Raw genomic sequence first — 18,853 nt, forward strand, 5'->3', positions numbered from 1 at the left:
AATCTTCACTGAGGTTGGCTGTAGAAACCCTATCCAAGTGTCTGGAGTCGGTGAGTGGCTGGATGGGAAGGAATAAGCTGAAGCTGAACCAAGGTACTGTTTGTGGGAGACAAGGGAAGGTTGGAGGATGTTGACCTGGTGCTCAGTGGGGTACAACTGCCCCTAAAAGACCAGGTCAGCAGCCTGGGGGTCATTCTTGACTTCCAGCTGTCCAGGAGGCTCAGGTCCCGGCTGTGAGCCGGGCAGCGCTGTATCAACTCCACCTGATACGGAGGCTGCGCCCCTACCTTCCCAATCATCTGCTCTCATCTGTGGTACATGCCCTGGTCTCCTCTCGCCTAAACTACTGTAATGTGCTCTACATGGGGTTACCCTTGAAAATGGTCTGGAAGCTGCAACTGGTACAGAATGCGGCGGCTCACCTGATTAAAGGCAGCCGCCGGTGAGATCACATCAGTCCAGTGCTGAAGGAGTTGCACTGGTTACTGGTTGTTTTCCGGGTCCAATTCAAGGTGTTGGTTCTGACCTTTAAAACCCTATACGGCTTTAGCCCAGTCTATCTGAAGGAGTGCCTCCAACATCATCAGGGATGCCGCTCAACAAGATCAGCCTCAAAAGGCCTTCTCTCTATCCCACCAGTTAAAACAGCTAGACTGGTGAGGACTAGGGAGAGGGCTTTTTCAATTGAGGCCCCCACTTTGTGGAATTCCCTCCCAAATGATCTCTGCCATGCCCCCTCTATGATGAGCTTCCGCCGGGCCTTGAAGACCTGGCTCTTCAGGCAGGCTTTTGGGGTGGGTTAGGTTTTATTATTATTGTTGAGGTTTTTAATGTTTTAATGTATTTGTACATTTTAATTTTGTACGTCGCCCAGAGTGGCTGGACAGCCAGCCAGATGGGCGACTAATAAATTTAATAAATAAATAAATTAATTAATAAATAAAATAAAGTAAACAGTGTTGGGCTAGATGGACCAATGGCCTGAACTGGCATAAAGCAGCTTCCTGTGTCCCCAGACTGAGCGGGCTCCAGTGGATTTCCAAATTCCCTTTCTAATATGGAGTCTGGCTCTCCAACACTGGAGGCCTTCAAGAGGCACCTGTCGGGGATGCTTTAAGCTGGATTCCCTCATTGAGCAGGGGGTTGGATTCAGTGGCTTTATAGGCCCCTTCCAACTCCACCATGCTATGGTTCTGTGATTCTATAACAAACAACCTGAGACACCTGCTTCTACTATCCACTCCTGCACCAGACAAAACCAAGTCCACACCGTTGCCCCTGACAGAGCAGGTGTGCAACATTTTGCATGTTAGTTGCACCTGCACAAGGTCAAATTCATGCAGCTCAAAGAATCTTCTGCTTGAGGCTAGGCCAAACTAGATGCAGCAATGTCAGCAACTGTATGCATATTTTTTTTGTAAAAAAAACCCTAGCAGGCTTGGAGGTGATCCAGATATGGCCGCTGGTGTTGGGGAGAAGGAGGGCTTATATAGTTGCTCAGTAGCAGGAGGTGCCCAAGTTGTATGCAGGAGGCCTCAGATCCCTGCCATTTCTGGTAGAAGGGGCTGTTAAAGGCCTCTGCTGGAGACCTGGAATGCAATACATTGCCAGTCGGTTTTCACAGTTTTAAGGTTGTGCATAGTTTAATTGTATGTTTTTCTATGTTTTAACTACATGCAGTTCTATTTGTAAGCCACCCTGAGTTCCAGTTTGGAAAAAGGGCGGGGTAAAAATAAAGTTTCAATTCAATTCAATTCAGTCAGCACAGCACTGGGTGACATGGACCATTGGCCCGACCCAATCTCAGGCACCTTCAGAGGCTTCTTTTAGAAGAAGAGCGGCTATTGCTCAGTGGTACGGCCGGTCACATGCATTCAAATCACCAGTATCTCCAGTTAAAAGGCTCTCTGAGGGCAGGGGTAGGAAAGTCCTCTGCCCAAGACCAGCCTTAGCAACAGGAGCTGATGTTGCCGTACTAGAAGAAGCAACATTCATAGTCAGCGTGGGGCCATTTCAAATGTCTCCATGTGCAGCCAGCACACAGGCCCAGAATGCTTGCCTACTGCCTCTGTCAGAGCCAATGGGGTAACCTTCAGCAGCAATGTACTTTGTCCAACATTTGTACATCATCAGGCTGCCGGAGAGGGATGGGGCTCTTCATCGGTTCAGCTAAAGGAAGAGGAACTTTTGGTCCCTCTCCAAATGTTCCCGTGCCTGCTGTCCACTGCAAGATCTCTGTAACTAAGAATGAGTGCCTGAGCTTGCTTTCCCACTCCCCCCCAAATCCCTCCCTCCTTGTCCCCTTGTCCTTCCACATTGTCCCTCTTACGACTGTGACCGACCGTGGGGCAGGGACTAGGTTCTCACTGAAAGCTGTAAGCCAATTTGTGTACTTTTTCTGGAGAAGCAGAAAATAAGAGCAATATTTGCCCTTCCAAATTTGCTGCCTGAGGCATTGCCTGGAACTTTCTCGTGACAGGGCCAGCACTGAAAGTTTTTTCTTTCTGATTTCTCACAGACAAATCAGTTCTTCTAACAACACTTTTGTCTCTCCAGCTCTCACTCTGTGTAAAATAGTTGTCTGCCGTGAATATCGGCATTCATCCTGCCACAGAGGCAGGATCTTGCTTCTGAGCATAGGTAGAGATTTCATCATTTTGGCTGGAGGTCCCTAAGCAGTAAGCTTGCCAAAACCTGGACAAAGAAGGGCACTAACTTAATCCATTACCAGTGGAAGGGTACGAGTGCAACAGCTGAGATTGTACCCATACATTTGTTCCTGGTCTCATTTAGATACATGAGACATGCAACAAGCAAACCAGGTATGCTGTAAAGAATAAAAGATTCCTAAACTGAGCCTAGATTACCTCCGAGAGTCATTCCTGCTTCGTAGCATTTTCGCAGGCGACAGGAAGGGCAGTTTTTCCTTCGGAACTTATCAATGGTGCAGTCATTCCGGCTGGCACACAGGTACTTCTGTTTACCTAAAAACACGAGAGACAAAACGTGAATGGAAAATGGCAATCTTCCTGTTGCTCAAAGCTACAAACTGGAGAAAAGGTTTTGTCACGACAAAATCTTCTTAGTAACAATATTCATATAAGGCCACCTCAAAATTTACAGTGCTAAAATAAAACTAAAAAAATTATAATAAAATAGCAATAACATAAAAACAGTGTTCAGTGGCTTTTGTTTAAAACAGTGAAATCACAGATTATTTACTGCAAAAGGCTTAACAGAATATATATAAAAAGTATTCAACCTACAGCAGAATGACCCCAAAGACGGTGCCAGGCAAGCCTCTCTGCATTTGACTACTGGGATACCCCTACTGTGAAGGCTGTTCCTGATGGCCACCTGGCCCACTTCACTTGATGGGGCACCAGGAGGATCTCAAGGTTTGGGTATTATGTGGAAGGAGGAACAGGCATTCTGGTCCCAAGCTTTTTATAAAGATCATAGTAGTAGTAAACTTTTTTTCCCATGCAGGCACCAGGATCTGTACCAATTAAAGCAAAACCCTTTTACGTATAGCAAGTCAATGCCCATAGATCACAGTTTCTTTTCTTCTTTATTTATTTTGCTTCCACTAGTTGCAAAGAGGAGCAAAGAAGTCTGTCTCATCACCTAACTGCTGCCGGCATCCAGATTAGCTCCCACTTGGATATCTGCAAATTCACTGTGCATGTGTAACGCCATCACGGGTCAAGAATGTCAGTCTCTCAGGGAGCAACCTTGCCTCTCCTTCTTTTAAATGAAAGCTAAGATTCGTGGGATGCTTAATTTAGTGGTAACCAAGACTTTTGTGCCTGCTGAAGTGGAATGTGGGATGCCACAGCCCTGCTTGATGTCTGGACCTTCTCTATCTCCTACTCAGCTCAAGAGACAGTTTGAAACTCAGGAAAAAGGAAATCAGTCTTACTTTTTGGGACTCTTCCACTGTAGAGAGAATTGCCATCTCTCCTGGAAAGGGTAATTGCCCATTTGCTCATTATTATTATTATTATTATTATTATTATTTACAGTAATTACACTTATAATCTATGTTATGCAGCAGGGATGGGGAACCTGTGGCTGTCTCGCTGTTACTGGACTTCAGCTGCCATCATCCGTAGTCAGCCCAGCCAACAGCCAGAGTGAACTGCAGCTGTAGTGCAACAGCTTCTGGAGGGTCACAGGTGTGTTTACATTTATATCCCACTTTCCCTCAAGAAGCTCAAGTTGGTGTACACTCCCCATTTTATTCTCACAACAACCCTGTGAGGTAGGTTGGGCTGAGAGACTGACTGGACCAGGGTCACCCAGCAAGCTTCATGGCTGAGTGGGGATTTGAATCCCGGTCAAGCTTCCAAGAGTGACCAGTTGAGCTAACGTGATGTCAGGGAACATCCACAAACACTCAAGCTCAGGGAACAAAACTGTCAGCATCAGAATGTGCACAATACAACTTTGCCAAGGGCAAATAAAACTGTCAGTTTGTCTGTGCTCAGAGATCTAGTGAATGCTCCTACACAGGGGCAGGTGGAGGTCTACAAAGCTGAGCAGGCGACGGTCTCAGGAGGGCAGCTGGGCAGAAAGGCATGGTGCCGGCAACTGGATGATAAACTGGAACTGGAGGGAAAGGTACCTAGAAAAGGCCATTAAAGAGCTTTCCCCAACATTTATTGCCATGTGACCTGAAAATGTCTCCCACCCCAACAAGTCCCAGTCCAGAAACTGGTTAATGCTCAAAATATGGAACCATAAAATCTGGGTGTTGGAATCCAGTGGAGAGGGATCTCCAACCAGATCTCTCCCTCTCTGAGGCACGGCCAGCATACCAGGGGAAGTCAGACCGTGGAAAGTTTCCCAAGAGCCACCGAGGCTCTGGTGTTCCCCCTTCCTTCCCCCCTTTCCAAACCCCAGTGAACTGCTGCTCACAGAAATGAAGTCGCAAGGTGGCATTCAGACTTGTTCTTAGCAATGGTGCTTGCACCCAACTGTTTCAAGAAGCTCTGGAGTTGCCTTGTAGTTCCTTATAAACAATCATTTGAGTCCTGATTTGCCACCAGCTATGAAACAGTCAAAGTAAATGTGAAATGTATTTATCTTGTGTCTACATTATTATTACTCTTGAAGTTTCAGTATCTATACTCTGTTGGGAGGAACTTTCTCTTTGCAGTGATGTTGACGATTCCCTTTATTGTTGATGATCCAGAATGAACCCTGCATCCTAGGATAATGATGCTGAGCACTGCAAGATCCTCAGACTCCCCCCCCCAATGTGAACCACTTCTGGGGGATGGGGGCTCATGTAACTAGGGAGTGTGTTGACAATACCAGCAACCCAAGCTGGGGATGAATGAAGCCCTTAAAGTGACATTTATGTATTTATGGCCCAGGAACAGACCAGAGAGTGAAGGTTCTCTCTCTAGCCTTCCCACCTGAGCCCACCGGCACTGCCTATTGGCTCCCAGAGTCCTCCCTAGGCCAAACCATGCCTGCGTGGCATTGCTCCTGCGTGGCATTGCTCCACTGCATGGATTGGGCTTCCTCCTCCAGACACATCCATGGGGGCCCCAACAAGTGTGCCCGGTTAAGAGGAAACCCGGGGCAAAACCGAGAAAGAGAAGAATTAAAAACTGATGTGAGGTCATGAGCTTGACAGATCAAAAGAAGCTGCAGAACTGCTTCACAGTGAGAGAGGAGAAAATGGTAATCTTTCATTGTGTAAATGTATGTGTTGCAACTCGCCCTGCGATCTTGTGACAAAAGGGAGGAAATATGGTTTTTAAAAATTAAGTAAGTAAATAAAGTGGGAGATAGGGAGGAGGAGAAGTTCTGTTTTATCAGAAGTCATTTTGGAGGAAACAGCAAAGGCAGCACCAGAAATCTTGGTTGAGGGGGGAGGAGGAGGAGGAGGGGAGCCAGGCAATGCCAGTGGAAGGGTGAACAGAAATGGGGCAGGTAAGTGGGGCTTTTGGGGAAGAAGAACAGACAGACAGTGGGAAAGTGGCTTGGAGAGTGAAAGCGAGAGCTGTTAACCTGAAGCCTTCAATGAGGCGGCTTTTTGACTAGAACCAGCGACACAGAGAAGGCAGGAGAAGAGCTTGATGCACCATGTGAAAAGCAGGGGGAACTAAGGAGAGGACAGAAAAAAATGACCATGAGATACATCACTTAGAAAATCATTTGAAATCCAGGCTAAAGAAGCTTTGCTTGAATAAGCAAATCAAAAACAAGACAGATAAGGATTCAGAAGAGAACTGTGAGAGAGGAGTTTAAGGGCTTGGAAGTCAAGAAATGTAAAGAGAAAAGGAAGAAAAGAAGGAAGAGGATGATAATTGGACAGAAAGAGAGAATCAATGAAAGCTTTTTATTATTAATATTTTAAAGAACTGGAGAATCAAGGGCAGACTTAAGGCAGGGAAGAAGTTAAGGACCTGCAGAAAAATAGCAAGAGTTACTGACTTCAGAAAGAAAGAGGGTCAAGAGAGCCAGTAACAGAAAGGTCAGAAACAGAAATCAGGGAAATGAGCTAAAAGGGGGACTCTTTAAATATTCCATTTTCCTGCCATCAACAAAGGTGTTTGGGAGACAGAGAGACTGATGTGGTTTTGAGGTGAGTACTTTTCTTCCACTCCAGCTCTATCACAGCCTTGCAAATAAGCCCACAATTTTTAACAAAACTGTCTACCTGCCTATAAATACCAGTGCGAGGACTTTGTGGTATACTGACGGCCTGGGGAAAAATATTCCCATCCAAAACTTTCAGGCTCACCTGGACTCAGTTTTTCTTTGGATCAGCTTGAACATCTAGATGTTTAGTAATTAATAGATACTTCATGGAAGATTAATATATTCCTGCTGAGCTGCATCCCACATTGGTTACTCATATCCCTGGCATTCTCAAACTCCAATGTGTGTAATTCACAAATGAAGGAAACCTGTTCGCTTGAAAAATGGGGGACTTAGAAGAGTCCATTACGAGCTTGACCTGAATTCAGAAGGGTTTGGAGCTTGCGCAATAGGGAATGGATTTCTGATGAAGGGGAGTTCATATTGTGAACAATTCCAAAATTCACTGGCATTTTATTCACTGATTTTTCATATCATAATATACAATCCGTAACAGCAACAAAAGAAGTTAGGCTGCTCTGTGTTATATATGCACAAGGAAGTTGCCATCTGCCTCACAATTAGGTGACATTTTCATGGCAAGTGCAGTTTGGCCTTCTCCCCATGGGCCTAATAATATGCCGTCCACTGATCCACATGAGCAGAAGTTGTGAGCCTGACACCTGGCCCTCTGGGCATTGCTGGATTACTGCTCCCAAGAAGCACGGCTGACAGTCAGGGAGGGCAGGAGTTGTAGTTCAGCAACATCTGGAGTGCTACAAGCTCCACACACCCGGCATGCACGTTGTTTTGTGCTGGCCGTTCTCCTCTTACTACTTAAGCCCCATCCCTCACAGGAAGCTTCTGGGTATCCTCACATCTGATTGAGTCTACCTTGTATGGTAGATTCCACTGAGAGACAGCCAGCTGTCAGAGGCCATTTAAGGCCCCTTCCATCCCCACTGTGCTGGCGTGGGGGCCGCTGCAACCACAGCCCTGGCGCTCTAGAGCACACAGGAGCCCATGGAGCTGGCTGGGCCTTCTCAGGCGACCAGAACAGGGCAGGAAGGAGAAGCACTCCAGTAGTTCCTGTACATCTGGTGTGAAGCCATTCTTTGCAGCTGAGCAGTGATCTGAATCTGGATCTCTTGCTCCCCAACCCACCTGTCATCAGCACCTGAGGGCCAGAACGTAGTGATAAAGCCTCTCCTATGCATGCAGAAGGTCCCAGATTCAACTCATCGGCATCTCCAGGTCCTTTTGGGAGAGACCACTCTAAAATCCTGGAAAACTGTTGCCGGCCAAGGTAGCCAGTACTGAGCTAGATGGAGCAATGGTCTGATGTAGGGTTCCTATGTTGCCAGTTCTCCCCGAGGGCCACTCTGATACGAATTGGGTGGTGGTTGGTGGCCACAGATCCTAAGCCCTTCTCCCTAAGTGGCACATTGCTACGTCCCATCACTGTGCCCAGATGGTATTCCCCAGGAGGCTGTAACTACCCTAGGAGCTGACATCTTCTGACTCCATAATCCCACACTGGCGACAAACACAGCAAACCAAGCCTTGCTGCATCCTGTGGGGATGCCTCTGATTCCAGCCATCACACCCATGCTTTCAGGAAAGGCTCCTTGCAGACACTCACTAACCAGCTGTATCCCAGGCAACTGTTGAGCCCACAGCAAGAACTCCCACCCACTCCTCTGCCTTCACCCTCCTCTGTGCCTCCTGGCATTACACAACGGTGCTCTTTGTTTGACACTGTTGACCTCCATCAGCAAAATCACATCAACAACCTGTAATCAAGGCCCTGTATAAAAAGTCATTATAAGGCTTTTCTCTTGTAATAATGCTCTCTGTTTTTCAGGATGCACGGTGTGACGTTTGGGCGCAAGCCTGGAAAACAGCCATGCATTAAAAAAAACACAATCAACAAAAACAACCATGTAATTGCCCTCATTAGGACCTGGTTATAACACCCAAGACCCCTTGGCTGCCAAGAAAAGGCACATAATGGGGCTCGAGTGCATTAATGTGATATTTCACCACGTTCTTTTAGCACAACCAGCTCTCAGCAGCTCCTCTCTTTAACCCCCTTCCCAGACTTCTCTCGTTCTTGCCATTATCAGCTTTAAGGATACTTGTTTGATTTGGGGAGGGGAGGAAGGAGGGGGGAAACCAGCAGACCAGACCTCGCAAGACGCCTTTGAACTTCAGTATCGGATTGAGGAAGGATGGCTGAGGAAAGATCAAGGCTACGCAGGGGCTCTTTGGGCGACTTGGCATTAAGCTATAGGTACAGGAAAGGCCAGGACTGCTGCTTGAAAGAGATGTTAAATGTAGGTGTTGCCTAGACAGGAAAAAAAAAGTCTCTGGGTTGACCACCGAAAACACGCTATGCCCCAAATATAATCTATGCCCTTACAGGTCCCTTCCAACTCTACTCTTCCATGGTTCCATGACTCCAGGGGCATTCCACAGGCCAGGGGAGGCGCCCCTGCGAAGACCCTCTTGTTCTCAGCCTGCATGATTCGGCAGGAGGGGGCTCTCAGAGGAGGGAGCCCACAGTTCATCTTAAGATTCTGGGTATGCACATACGAAAAGAAAGGCTCTGTGAGGTCGGGTGAGGAAACCTCTTCAGCCCAAGGTCCAGGCTTCCTTTCAGACAACCTTCTGAGGGCCACATGCTAGCGGAAGGTGGGAGCAGAGGCAAAAGTGGATGGAGCAACCAATGTGGACGTTGCCTTTGTGCAGTCAGCTGCACGTCAGTTTCTACACACGCTCAGACACACCTCTCTGTCCTGCATCCTCACCAGCAACAGGCATGATCAAAGACAAATTCCAGGAGGGCAAAAGCAGTTGGGGGGCGAAGGCGGGCTAGGGAGGTGAGTGGCCTGTGGAGAGCTGCAGGGCCCAGAGAGAGAGGCCTGGAGAGCCACATTTAGTCCCTGGGCCTGAGGGTTCCCCGATCTGCTTTAGGCAATGGGGTCCCATGCTGTGGAAGGCTTCAAAGGTAAAAACCAGCACCTTGAATTTGGTCCAGGAATGTACTGGCAGCCAATGCAACCAGACACAAGAAATTGCCTCATTTCATGCCTAAGGCCAAAGTCCACTGAGTACAACATCTCCAATAGTGGCCAGAAAGGTGGTCCAAGTGACGCGCCGAATGCCAAGGCAAAGACACCTAGACAGTGCACCTGGCCATCTGGCCCTATTTCCAACCACTGCTTCTTGCTCTCCTTTTCCACAGCCAAAATTATCACAGAACTTTCCCTCCCCACTTGCCAGGGTGGCTTCCAAACTGAGCTGTGCTTTGGATGGAAATGCATCTCGGAAAGCCCCACTAGGTCTCACTCCTTCAACACCTGCATCCTCCTTTTTTGTCTGGATGCCATAGTATGTTTGCTACAACAATATTAGAAAATATCAGAAAAACAATAGTCTGTCTCTCCCAAGAGAATGTCAAATGAGAGAATAAAACCCAGCAAAAGGGTCAAGACCAAAGACACATTGGTAGAAGGCTAAGCAGATCTTTAAAACCCTTCTGTTGATCCAAACTCTCAAATCATGTTTAAGGCTTGGCTCACTCCTTGCTTTCTCCACAAAATATTTGGGTTCTGCTGGTTTCACTTTCTTCCTCTCTTTTACAGTTTGTCTTCTTAGCTGTCGTCCACCTGCCAATGTTCCAAGTGTGTCCTACTAACACGTCTTTTCTTAACCCTGATTAAAGGCAGCCGCCGGCGAGATCACATCACTCCAGTGCTGGAGGAGTTGCACTGGTTACCGGTTGTTTTCTGGGCCCAATTCAAGGTGTTGGTTCTGACCTTTAAAACCCTATACGGTTTCGGCCCAGTCTATCTGAAGGAGCGCCTCCAGCATCAGCAGCGATGCCGCCCAACAAGATCAGCCTCAAAAGGCCTTCTCTCTATCCCACCAGTTAAAACAGCTAGACTGGTGAGGACTAGAGAGAGGGCTTTTTCAATTGTGGCCCCCACTTTGTAGAATTCCCTCCCAAATGATCTCTGCCATGCCCCCTCTATGATGAGCTTCCGCCGGGCCTTGAAGACCTGGCTCTTCAGGCAGGCTTTTGGGGTGGGTTAGGTTTTATTATTGTTGTTGAGATTTTTAATGTATTAATGTATTTGTATTTGTCGCCCAGAGTGGCTGGACAACCAGCCAGATGGGCGACTAATAAATTTAATAAATAAAATAAATAAATACCCCCCCTACCTACTGGGAACCAAAGGGATTCAGCCTGCTCCATGTCAATGAAGAGAGTGTCTATCGCTGCCCTTCCCTCACATTTCTACGTGCGGGAATTTGAAGGGTTCACTAAAAGGTTATTGTGGTCACATCCAAATTAAAACGAATGGGGGAGAAAATGAAACACTGCATGTATAACCCACTGCAGGGAGGGAGGGAAAGTCCTAAATTGTCCCACTGAATGGTACAACAGCTACATGTTGATACAGAAGGAAAGAGCAAAGGACATGAAGCATTCAAAGAGGTCTCGGTTGCAGGAGAAATGCGTAAGTAACAGACCAGATGTCAATGGAACCCACAGAGAGGAATGAACACTGGGAACAATCTAGATCCTACCCCTGCATAGTTGCTCCACTACATTGTTAACAATCCATAATACAAGTTCACATCTTTACATTAAATGGGAGTCATTGTCCAATCTACTACGCAGATTAAAAACAGAAAACTGTTGGTTAATTGGAGAGTCAGGATCATTCAGACCATGGTATTTCCGATCTCTATGTATGGATGTGAAAGTTGGACAGTGAAAAAAGCGGGTAAGAGAAAAATCAACTCATTTGAAATGTGGTGGTGGAGGAGAGCTTTGCACATACCATGGACTGTGAAAAAGACAAATAATTGGGTGTTAGAACAAATTAAACCAGAACTATCACTAGAAGCTAAAATGATGAAACTGAGGTTATCACTTTGGACACATAATGAGAAGACACGATTCACTAGAAAAGACAATAATGCTGGGAAAAACAGAAGGGAGTAGAAAAAGGGGAAGGCCACACAGGAGATGGATTGATTCCATAAAGGAAGCCACAGACCTGAAGTTACAAGATCTGAACAGGGTGGTTCATGACAGATGCTCTTGGAGGTCGCTGATTCATAGGGTTGTCATAAGTTGTAGTCAACTTGAAGGCACATAGCAACAACAACAATTGGAGAGACTCTTTGACCCTAATATCAGATTAATAAAGGGCTTTGTTCATGTTTAGGAGGACTATATTATTCTCTCATTCAGTGACAGATTGCAGAGCCGAATGCTTTCCCCACATTAAAGCCAAACAGAACTCTTAAGTAGAAGCTTAGTGCATCAAAGAGAAGGTGAGGCTAAAGCATGGTGTTTTTTGTTTTTAATGGAGTGTAATTTAAACACGCGATTTCCCATCAGCCTTCTGAAGAGGTTTAGTCCTAGGCAGGCCAGACACAGCTCTGCCTATACACTTTTGCTTTTATTTTGCTTGGCTGGCACGGGAACAGGCGCTCGAGACCTCGTCTTCCGAAGCAGACGCTCCCTGCAAACTGATGGGGAAAGGCAGAGACTGATCAGGTCAGTGTCTTACCTTCTCCATGCACCCCCTTCTTTCTGTGTTCACATGATCCTCTCAGTGCTTGAGTGTGCTCTGCTCCCTTGGTCAGAAAGAGGAACAGGGGCCAGGCCACAACGGACAGTGGCCAGAGAGCCTGCTAAACCAATTTCTGTCCTCCCCTCAGCTTTATTTGTCTCTCCCTCCAACCAGTTAGGCTACAATATGTTACAGGAGTCCTGCTGGACCACACTGGGTGCTGTGCCAAAAACCCTCCTGCCCCCCCCCCAATATTCTCCATAAATTAATGAGAAAAGAAATAGTATTCAAAAATGATCAAAAGGGAGAAAAAATTCAAAGAAATTCTCTTGAGAAGGATGTGGGTTTCTCCATGGCCTTCAGCTTACTTTTGTGAGTGGCCTTTCATTCATTCTGCAAATCTTGTCACCAGTGGGCTGCGCTCAGCACCCTTCCTGCATGCCCAGGGCGTCCTGGAATCCCTTCCCCAATCTGAGCCCCTCCAGATGGTTTGGACTACGCAACAGCTGTGTGGGCTGTGGTTGACAGAATGGGAATCCCAGGCTTGCTCTTTCCTACCCTGACAACACAGCCTCTTTCTAACTTCCTGAAGCCCACCTGTTTTTCAAACAGAATGTCTAAGGTGTCAGGTTCTTCTCCACATTTTGGAATAAAGTTCATAGTTGCTCAGCTGTTGCTGTGGATGGTGGTGGAGAGGGGGCAAAGGGCTCTGTAGATGCCAACAGAATGAGGGTGCACATGCATGACGAAGGGAAGGTGGGTGTCCGTGAGAGTTGGACAGGAGGGAAAAATGAGTCTGTGAACATCTTTTTATATTGATCCGAGACTGAATAAATTTTTTTACATCCATTTCATGAACGTAAGTGAACCCACACAGAATGTAGATGACAGACATCCATAATCTAATTAAGGGAAAGTGAGACCATCATTCCCTGCCCCCCCAACATGTTGTTGTTGTTATGTGCCTCCAAGTCGACTACGACTTATGGCAACCCTATGAATCAGCGACCTCCAAGAGCATCTGTGTTGCATTTTGGACACTCTGTTCATAGGGTTTTCGTGGCAAGAGGTATTTAGAGGTGGTTTACCATTGGCTCCCTCTGAGTTTGGATGCATCTTGGTCTGGTGTCTCAGCTTTGTCCATTCTGCCTTGGGTGCCCCTGCTAGGAGCCTAGTCTCTTGGTCTAAACTCCTAACGGCATTGCTCCCAGCTTCTTTGATACTCTCAGACCCCCTCACCACATTAAGGTATGCATCCTAGAGGGCCCCCCCAACATACCCTCACCTAAAAGAACAACAGTGTTCAGTGTTGTTCCTGCAGATGGTCTGCATTTTAAGACTGCTTCCACTCCAGAATTTTACCCTGGTACCTTTACTTACTTTCTTTAAAAGATGTCTAAGTCACCCTTCAGCAAAAGCTTCCAAAGCAGAGGTGTCCGATTAGTAACAACGGTAGTTGAATAAATGCCTCCCTGAAATAGCCGTAATCAAGAGTTTTTGCTCCTGTCCATAATGTGAAGACAGGGAGAAGCTGTTCAAAAATATATAAAGTAACTCTGTACCAAACCTTTATGAGGTTGTGCAGAACGTTATGTCAGTGGCCATTAACAATGGCCACACGGAGCAATGTTCTCCATCATGGGCAATATTTGGAGAAATGTCTTCATTTACTACTAAAGGCAGCGTTCCAGTGCAAATTACATTGTGACTTGCCTTGTGGTTGCTTCCAAGACCAAGTAATGCAGAAACCAGAATTATTTCTGCACACGTGTTTTGTCAGTAAGGTGGGAGCAAAGAGGTTAAAAGGCGTGCAAAGAGAACACAGGAAACAGATTTCCAGTAAAGGAAATTCTCTCATCGCTCAGAGACTGGGGGACATACAACACTATGGAAAATATTAGTTCCTTGTTTCCGTGGTAAGCCTCTGCATGACACTATTTGCCATGTAACAGCTGCAGCCCTGGGGGACTGGAGAAGACCTGCCTTGGGAGTGAGTACCTGAGTATCCGGGTGCTTGCTGCTTGCTCCTCTGGGTTGCTGTTTCCTGAGACAGCTGAAGTCCCTGGTAAGTGCTGCAAGGCCTGGGACCCCCTGCCTGACCCTGGCTCCAGAGAGAGGGCGCAGTTAATCTTGCAGCTTCTTGCATCAGCTGTTGGCTGGGTCAGGAGGCATAAAAGCTCAGCTGCCCTTGCGGAGTCCCTTAGGGAGTCCCGAGGGCAAGGGCAATACCCCCTTCTATTTTTTTTAAACCAATCTGAAGGAGATGGTATGGCTCATGTGTAGTTCCTGTGCAGGGTGAGATCCTGTGCAGTGAATTGAATGTTAGGAGAAAGTCGCCAGATGCCTTCAGAGTGAGAGTCTGTAACTGGCAGAAGGCTGGCCCTCTAGGGTGTGAGACAGAGGGGTAGCAGATGTGCCCTGTGTGAAAGACATTGAGTGGGTCTTACTGTTCCTAATTCTTGCAGAGGCCTACTGGGATAACTGGTTCAGGTAGGTTTTGTTGGTGGGCTCTTGTTGGGTCCATATCAGGTGTTTAGGAGGAGTCTTAGTACAGAGGAACATGGGTGATGCCACCCCAATTTCAGTGATCATGGGTAGAGTGAGGTATAGCCATGGAGAGGTGGTGAGCTGCCACAGATGATGAGAGCAAAGCTATCTACCCCTTGTTCCTCACTTCCACTCCTCTCATGGATGGGTTTCTCATTGCTCATCTGCTGTGCCCACAAGTGTGTTGTTTAATGCCAGATCAGTACACAATAAGATCACTCTCATCCATGATTTGATTGTGGATGAAGGTGCCAATTTGGTGTGCATTACCGAGACGTGGGTGGTCTCTGTCACCAGGAAACCACTCTGTCTTGGAGCTGGCTGTGAGGGCCTGCACCTGGTGTTGGGCCAAGGAGACAATAAACTAGGGTTGCTGCTGGTGTACCGTCCACCCTGCTACCCAGCAGCTTCTCTGACTGAGCTGGCGGAGGCCATCTCAGCTGTGGTATTGGAGGAGCCCAGAACAATAGTCCTGGGTGATTTCAATGTCCATGCTGAGGCTGCCTCTTTTGATTCGGCTCGGGACTTCATGGCCTCCATGATGACCATGGGGCTGTCTCAAGTTGTCACCAGCCTGACACATGGGGCAGGGCACACCCTCGACTTGGTTTTTGCTCTAGATGGAGAAAGGGGTGCTCTGGAGATAGGGGGGTGGATGTCACCCCATTATCATGGTCAGATCACTTCCTGGTAAATTTAGACTTATGGCTCCAGTCCTCCCCTGCAAGGTGGTAGACAGATTAAGATGGTCTGCCCCCGGAGACTAATGGAATCCACTGGATTCCTGAATGCCCTGGGGGAGTTCCCAGTAGACAGAGCAGGTGACCCTGTTGAAGCCCTTGTCACACTGTGGAACAGTGAGGCACGTTGGGCTCTTGACACAGTTGCCCTGAGCGTCTTCTCCAGTATCGTGGAGCCTGGTTTGCACCTTGGTACACCAGTGAGCTAAGGACAATGAAACAGGCTGGACGATGGCTAGAGTGCAAGTGGCGAAAGACGTGCTGTGAGGCTGATCGGGCACGAGTAAAACCTCATAACTGTGCCTACTGTGTGGCGCTGAGGGTGGCAAAGAAGGCCCACTTCTCTGCCTCCATCGCATCCTCAAGTAGCCATCCGGTGGAGCTTTTCCATATTGTCAGGAGTCTGTTGACATCAACTCCAAGAAATGGAGTCTTAGACCCTTCGGAGGCCCACTGTGAATTGTTTGCAAGGCACTTTGAGGGTAAAGTTGCTCACCTCTGTAGCAGTCTTGATGCCCCCTCCACATCTACTGTAGTCCCCAATGAGGTGACCAGTGCAACATCTGCTGCAACTTCTTGAGAATGGTTTCAGTTGATGCGGCCTGTTGACGTAGATAAGGTGCTTGCGATGATGCAGCCAGCAACATGTCCTCTTGACCCTTGCCCTTCTTGGCTTATTAAAGCTTGTTGAGGGGGTTTGACTGAGTGGATCCAGGGTGTGGTGAACGCATTGTTGCGGGAGGGAGTGGTTCCAGTTGCCCTGAAAGAGGTGGTGATCAGACTGCTTCTGAAAAAGCCCACCCTGGAGCCAATGGTTTGTGACAACTACCACAAAATACCCCCTTCGTAGGGGAGATTATTGAGAGGGCTGTGGCGCAGCAATTGTAAGTACTCTTGAATGAAACAGATTATCTTGACCCATCCCAGTCTGGGTTCAGGCCTGGTTATGGGACTGAATCGGCCTTGCTCGCCCTGATGGATGACCTTTATTGGAAGAAGGACAGGGGGAGTGCGACCCTTACTTGATCTCTCAGCAGCTTTTGATACCATTGACCATGGTATTCTTCTGGGCTGACTAGGTGAGATGGATATTGGAGGCACTGTTTTACAGTGGTTCCAATCCTATCTCCAGGGTCATTTTCAGAGAATAGCATCGGGCAATTGTCTTTTGGCCCCCTGGCAGTTGTGCTATGGGGTGCCGCAGGGTACCATCTTGTCCCCCATGCTGTTTAACATCTATATGAAAGCCCTTGGGACTGGTCATCAGGAGATTTGAGGTGAGGTGTCAGCAGTACACTGACGATACTCAGCTCTGTTTCTCCATAACATTTGAATCGGGAGAGGCCGTGCAAGCCCTGGACTGCTACCTGGACTCAGTCGTGGGCTGGATGAGGGCCAATAAACTGACTCTGAATCCTAGCAAGATGGAGGTGCTGTGGGCTGGTGGATCCTGAGTTCAGATAATTGGTCAGTTGCCTGCTTGGGATAGGGTCATACCCTCTGAAAGAGTAGGTCCAGTCTGGGGGTGCTCCTGGAGCCATTTTTGTCGCTAGAGGCCTAGGTGACCTCAGTGGCTAGGAGTGCGTTTCACCAGCTTTGGCTGGTATGACAGCTGTGGCTATTTCTGGACTGAGAAAGCCTGCCCAGTGTTGTCCACACACTGGTAACCTCCAGGCTGGATTACTGTAATGTGTTTTATGTGGGGCTACCCTTGAAGTTGGTCTGGAGGCTGCAGCTGGTTCAAAATGCGGTGGAGAGTCTGCTCACTGGGGCAGGGTATTGCCAACACGTTACTCCGCTGCTGAAAGAATTGTACCAGCTGCCCATTTGCTACTGGGCCAAGTTGAAGGTTCTAGTTTTGGTGTACAAAGCCCTATGCAGCTTGAGACCAGGATACCTGAAAGACCGTCTTATCTCTTATATACCCAGTCGATCACTGCGCTCTGCAGGTCAGGGCCTCCTGCAGATACCATCTTATCAGGAGGTTCATTCTGCACAACATAGAAATGGACCTTTAGTGTGGTGGCACCTACCCTGTGGAACTCCCTCCTCTTAAATATTAGACAGGTGCCACATCTGTTATCTTTTCGGTGCCTACTGAAGACCTTCCTCGTTCAACAAGCCTTTTAAGTTGAGACCTTATCGCAGTCTGCGTCTGTGTTGGAATTGCTTTTTAGTATGTTTTTAAACCTTTTCTTTTCTTTTTTAAAGATGTTTTTAAAGGTTTTTAAAAATGTTTTTAAAGATGTTTTCTTTAATATATTTTAAAGTCTGTTTTTATGATGTTTTAAAGTATTTTTAGTGCTTTTGTTTGCTGCCCTGGGCTGCTACTGGGAGGAAGGGCGGGTATAAATCAAATAATAAATGAATAAGATAAAAAAATGTAGAGACAGCCACCCATAGAGATCAAACTGACACATGGATTCACACAGAGGCGATCTGTGCTATGCTCATGTGCACTACGTAGGAAAGTCTTGTCTAGGCACAAGGCAGTGGGAGGAAATCAAAGCAAGTTTTATATGTATGCAAAACAAAAATACTTCACCATCATCATTTGTCTTCCACTATTACTATTTTCAGGATGACTCATTCTAAGCACTTCAAAATAAAGTGACGAGTACTCATCTAGCCAGCCTTTAAAATATACAGAGCTGTAAATAGCTTTTATTACATCTTGAGGGTTCTTTTCTCTCCAACTCCTTTTTTGCATGTTTGGAAAATCTTTCAATGGCTTGATGACAAAGTTTAATTTCTGAAGGATTTAGTCCTTTTCCATTTGGCAAGCAATACACCATCAGTCTTCTCCACATCAAGAGCCAAAAGCACACAGCTCAATCTAACCTTCCCCCCTTTGCCGGTGCCACTGAATCATTAAGGATTTCCAAAAAGGAGAGGAAACATATATTTTATTTTAGTTGCTATTACCAGAAGAGGATGCGATCATCTAGTGGCTCCGAGTGTGTGAGTGTGTGTGTGAGAGAGAGAGAGAGGGAGAGAGAGATTCTTTATATATTAGTTCCTGTTTCAGAGGAACAAGGTAGCAGCATGCAGAGCTGTCCTATGTGAAGCCAGGCCGTCTGGGCCAGGATTACTTCTCCTTATAGAGATTGTCTCTCCAATGTTTTCAGGCAGAGGCCTTCTTTAGTAGAGATGCTGAGGATGGATCAGGGGACCCCCAACGTTCAAGGTGCATGCCCTGCCATTATAGCCAGAGTAAAAAGGTTGCAGAAAACCCTGACACACAATGCTGAACTCTGCTGTGATGCACATTGGAGCTGAGGCTGCTACCAAGGCCAAAAAAGCTCCCGCATCTCCTGGATTTGGAGCTAGTGGCTGAAATCATGTCTCAAGCTAGAGCAGCAGGAATAGGCGCTG

The 18,853-nt window shown here is 47.1% G+C and overlaps 1 protein-coding gene across 1 annotated transcript in view; it reads right to left on the reverse strand.

The window, feature by feature from the left end:
* The window catches only part of AR (androgen receptor), a 267,275-nt gene that overhangs the window by 114,515 nt on the left and 133,907 nt on the right, over positions 1-18,853 (reverse strand). The window contains exon 3 of the mRNA XM_061598960.1: positions 2,868-2,984. Within this exon, the coding sequence (XP_061454944.1) occupies positions 2,868-2,984 (117 nt within the window). The remainder of the gene's footprint in view (positions 1-2,867; positions 2,985-18,853) is intronic.

This window comes from Rhineura floridana, chromosome 16, assembly GCF_030035675.1.
Source record: "Rhineura floridana isolate rRhiFlo1 chromosome 16, rRhiFlo1.hap2, whole genome shotgun sequence".
NCBI lineage: Eukaryota > Metazoa > Chordata > Lepidosauria > Squamata > Rhineuridae > Rhineura > Rhineura floridana.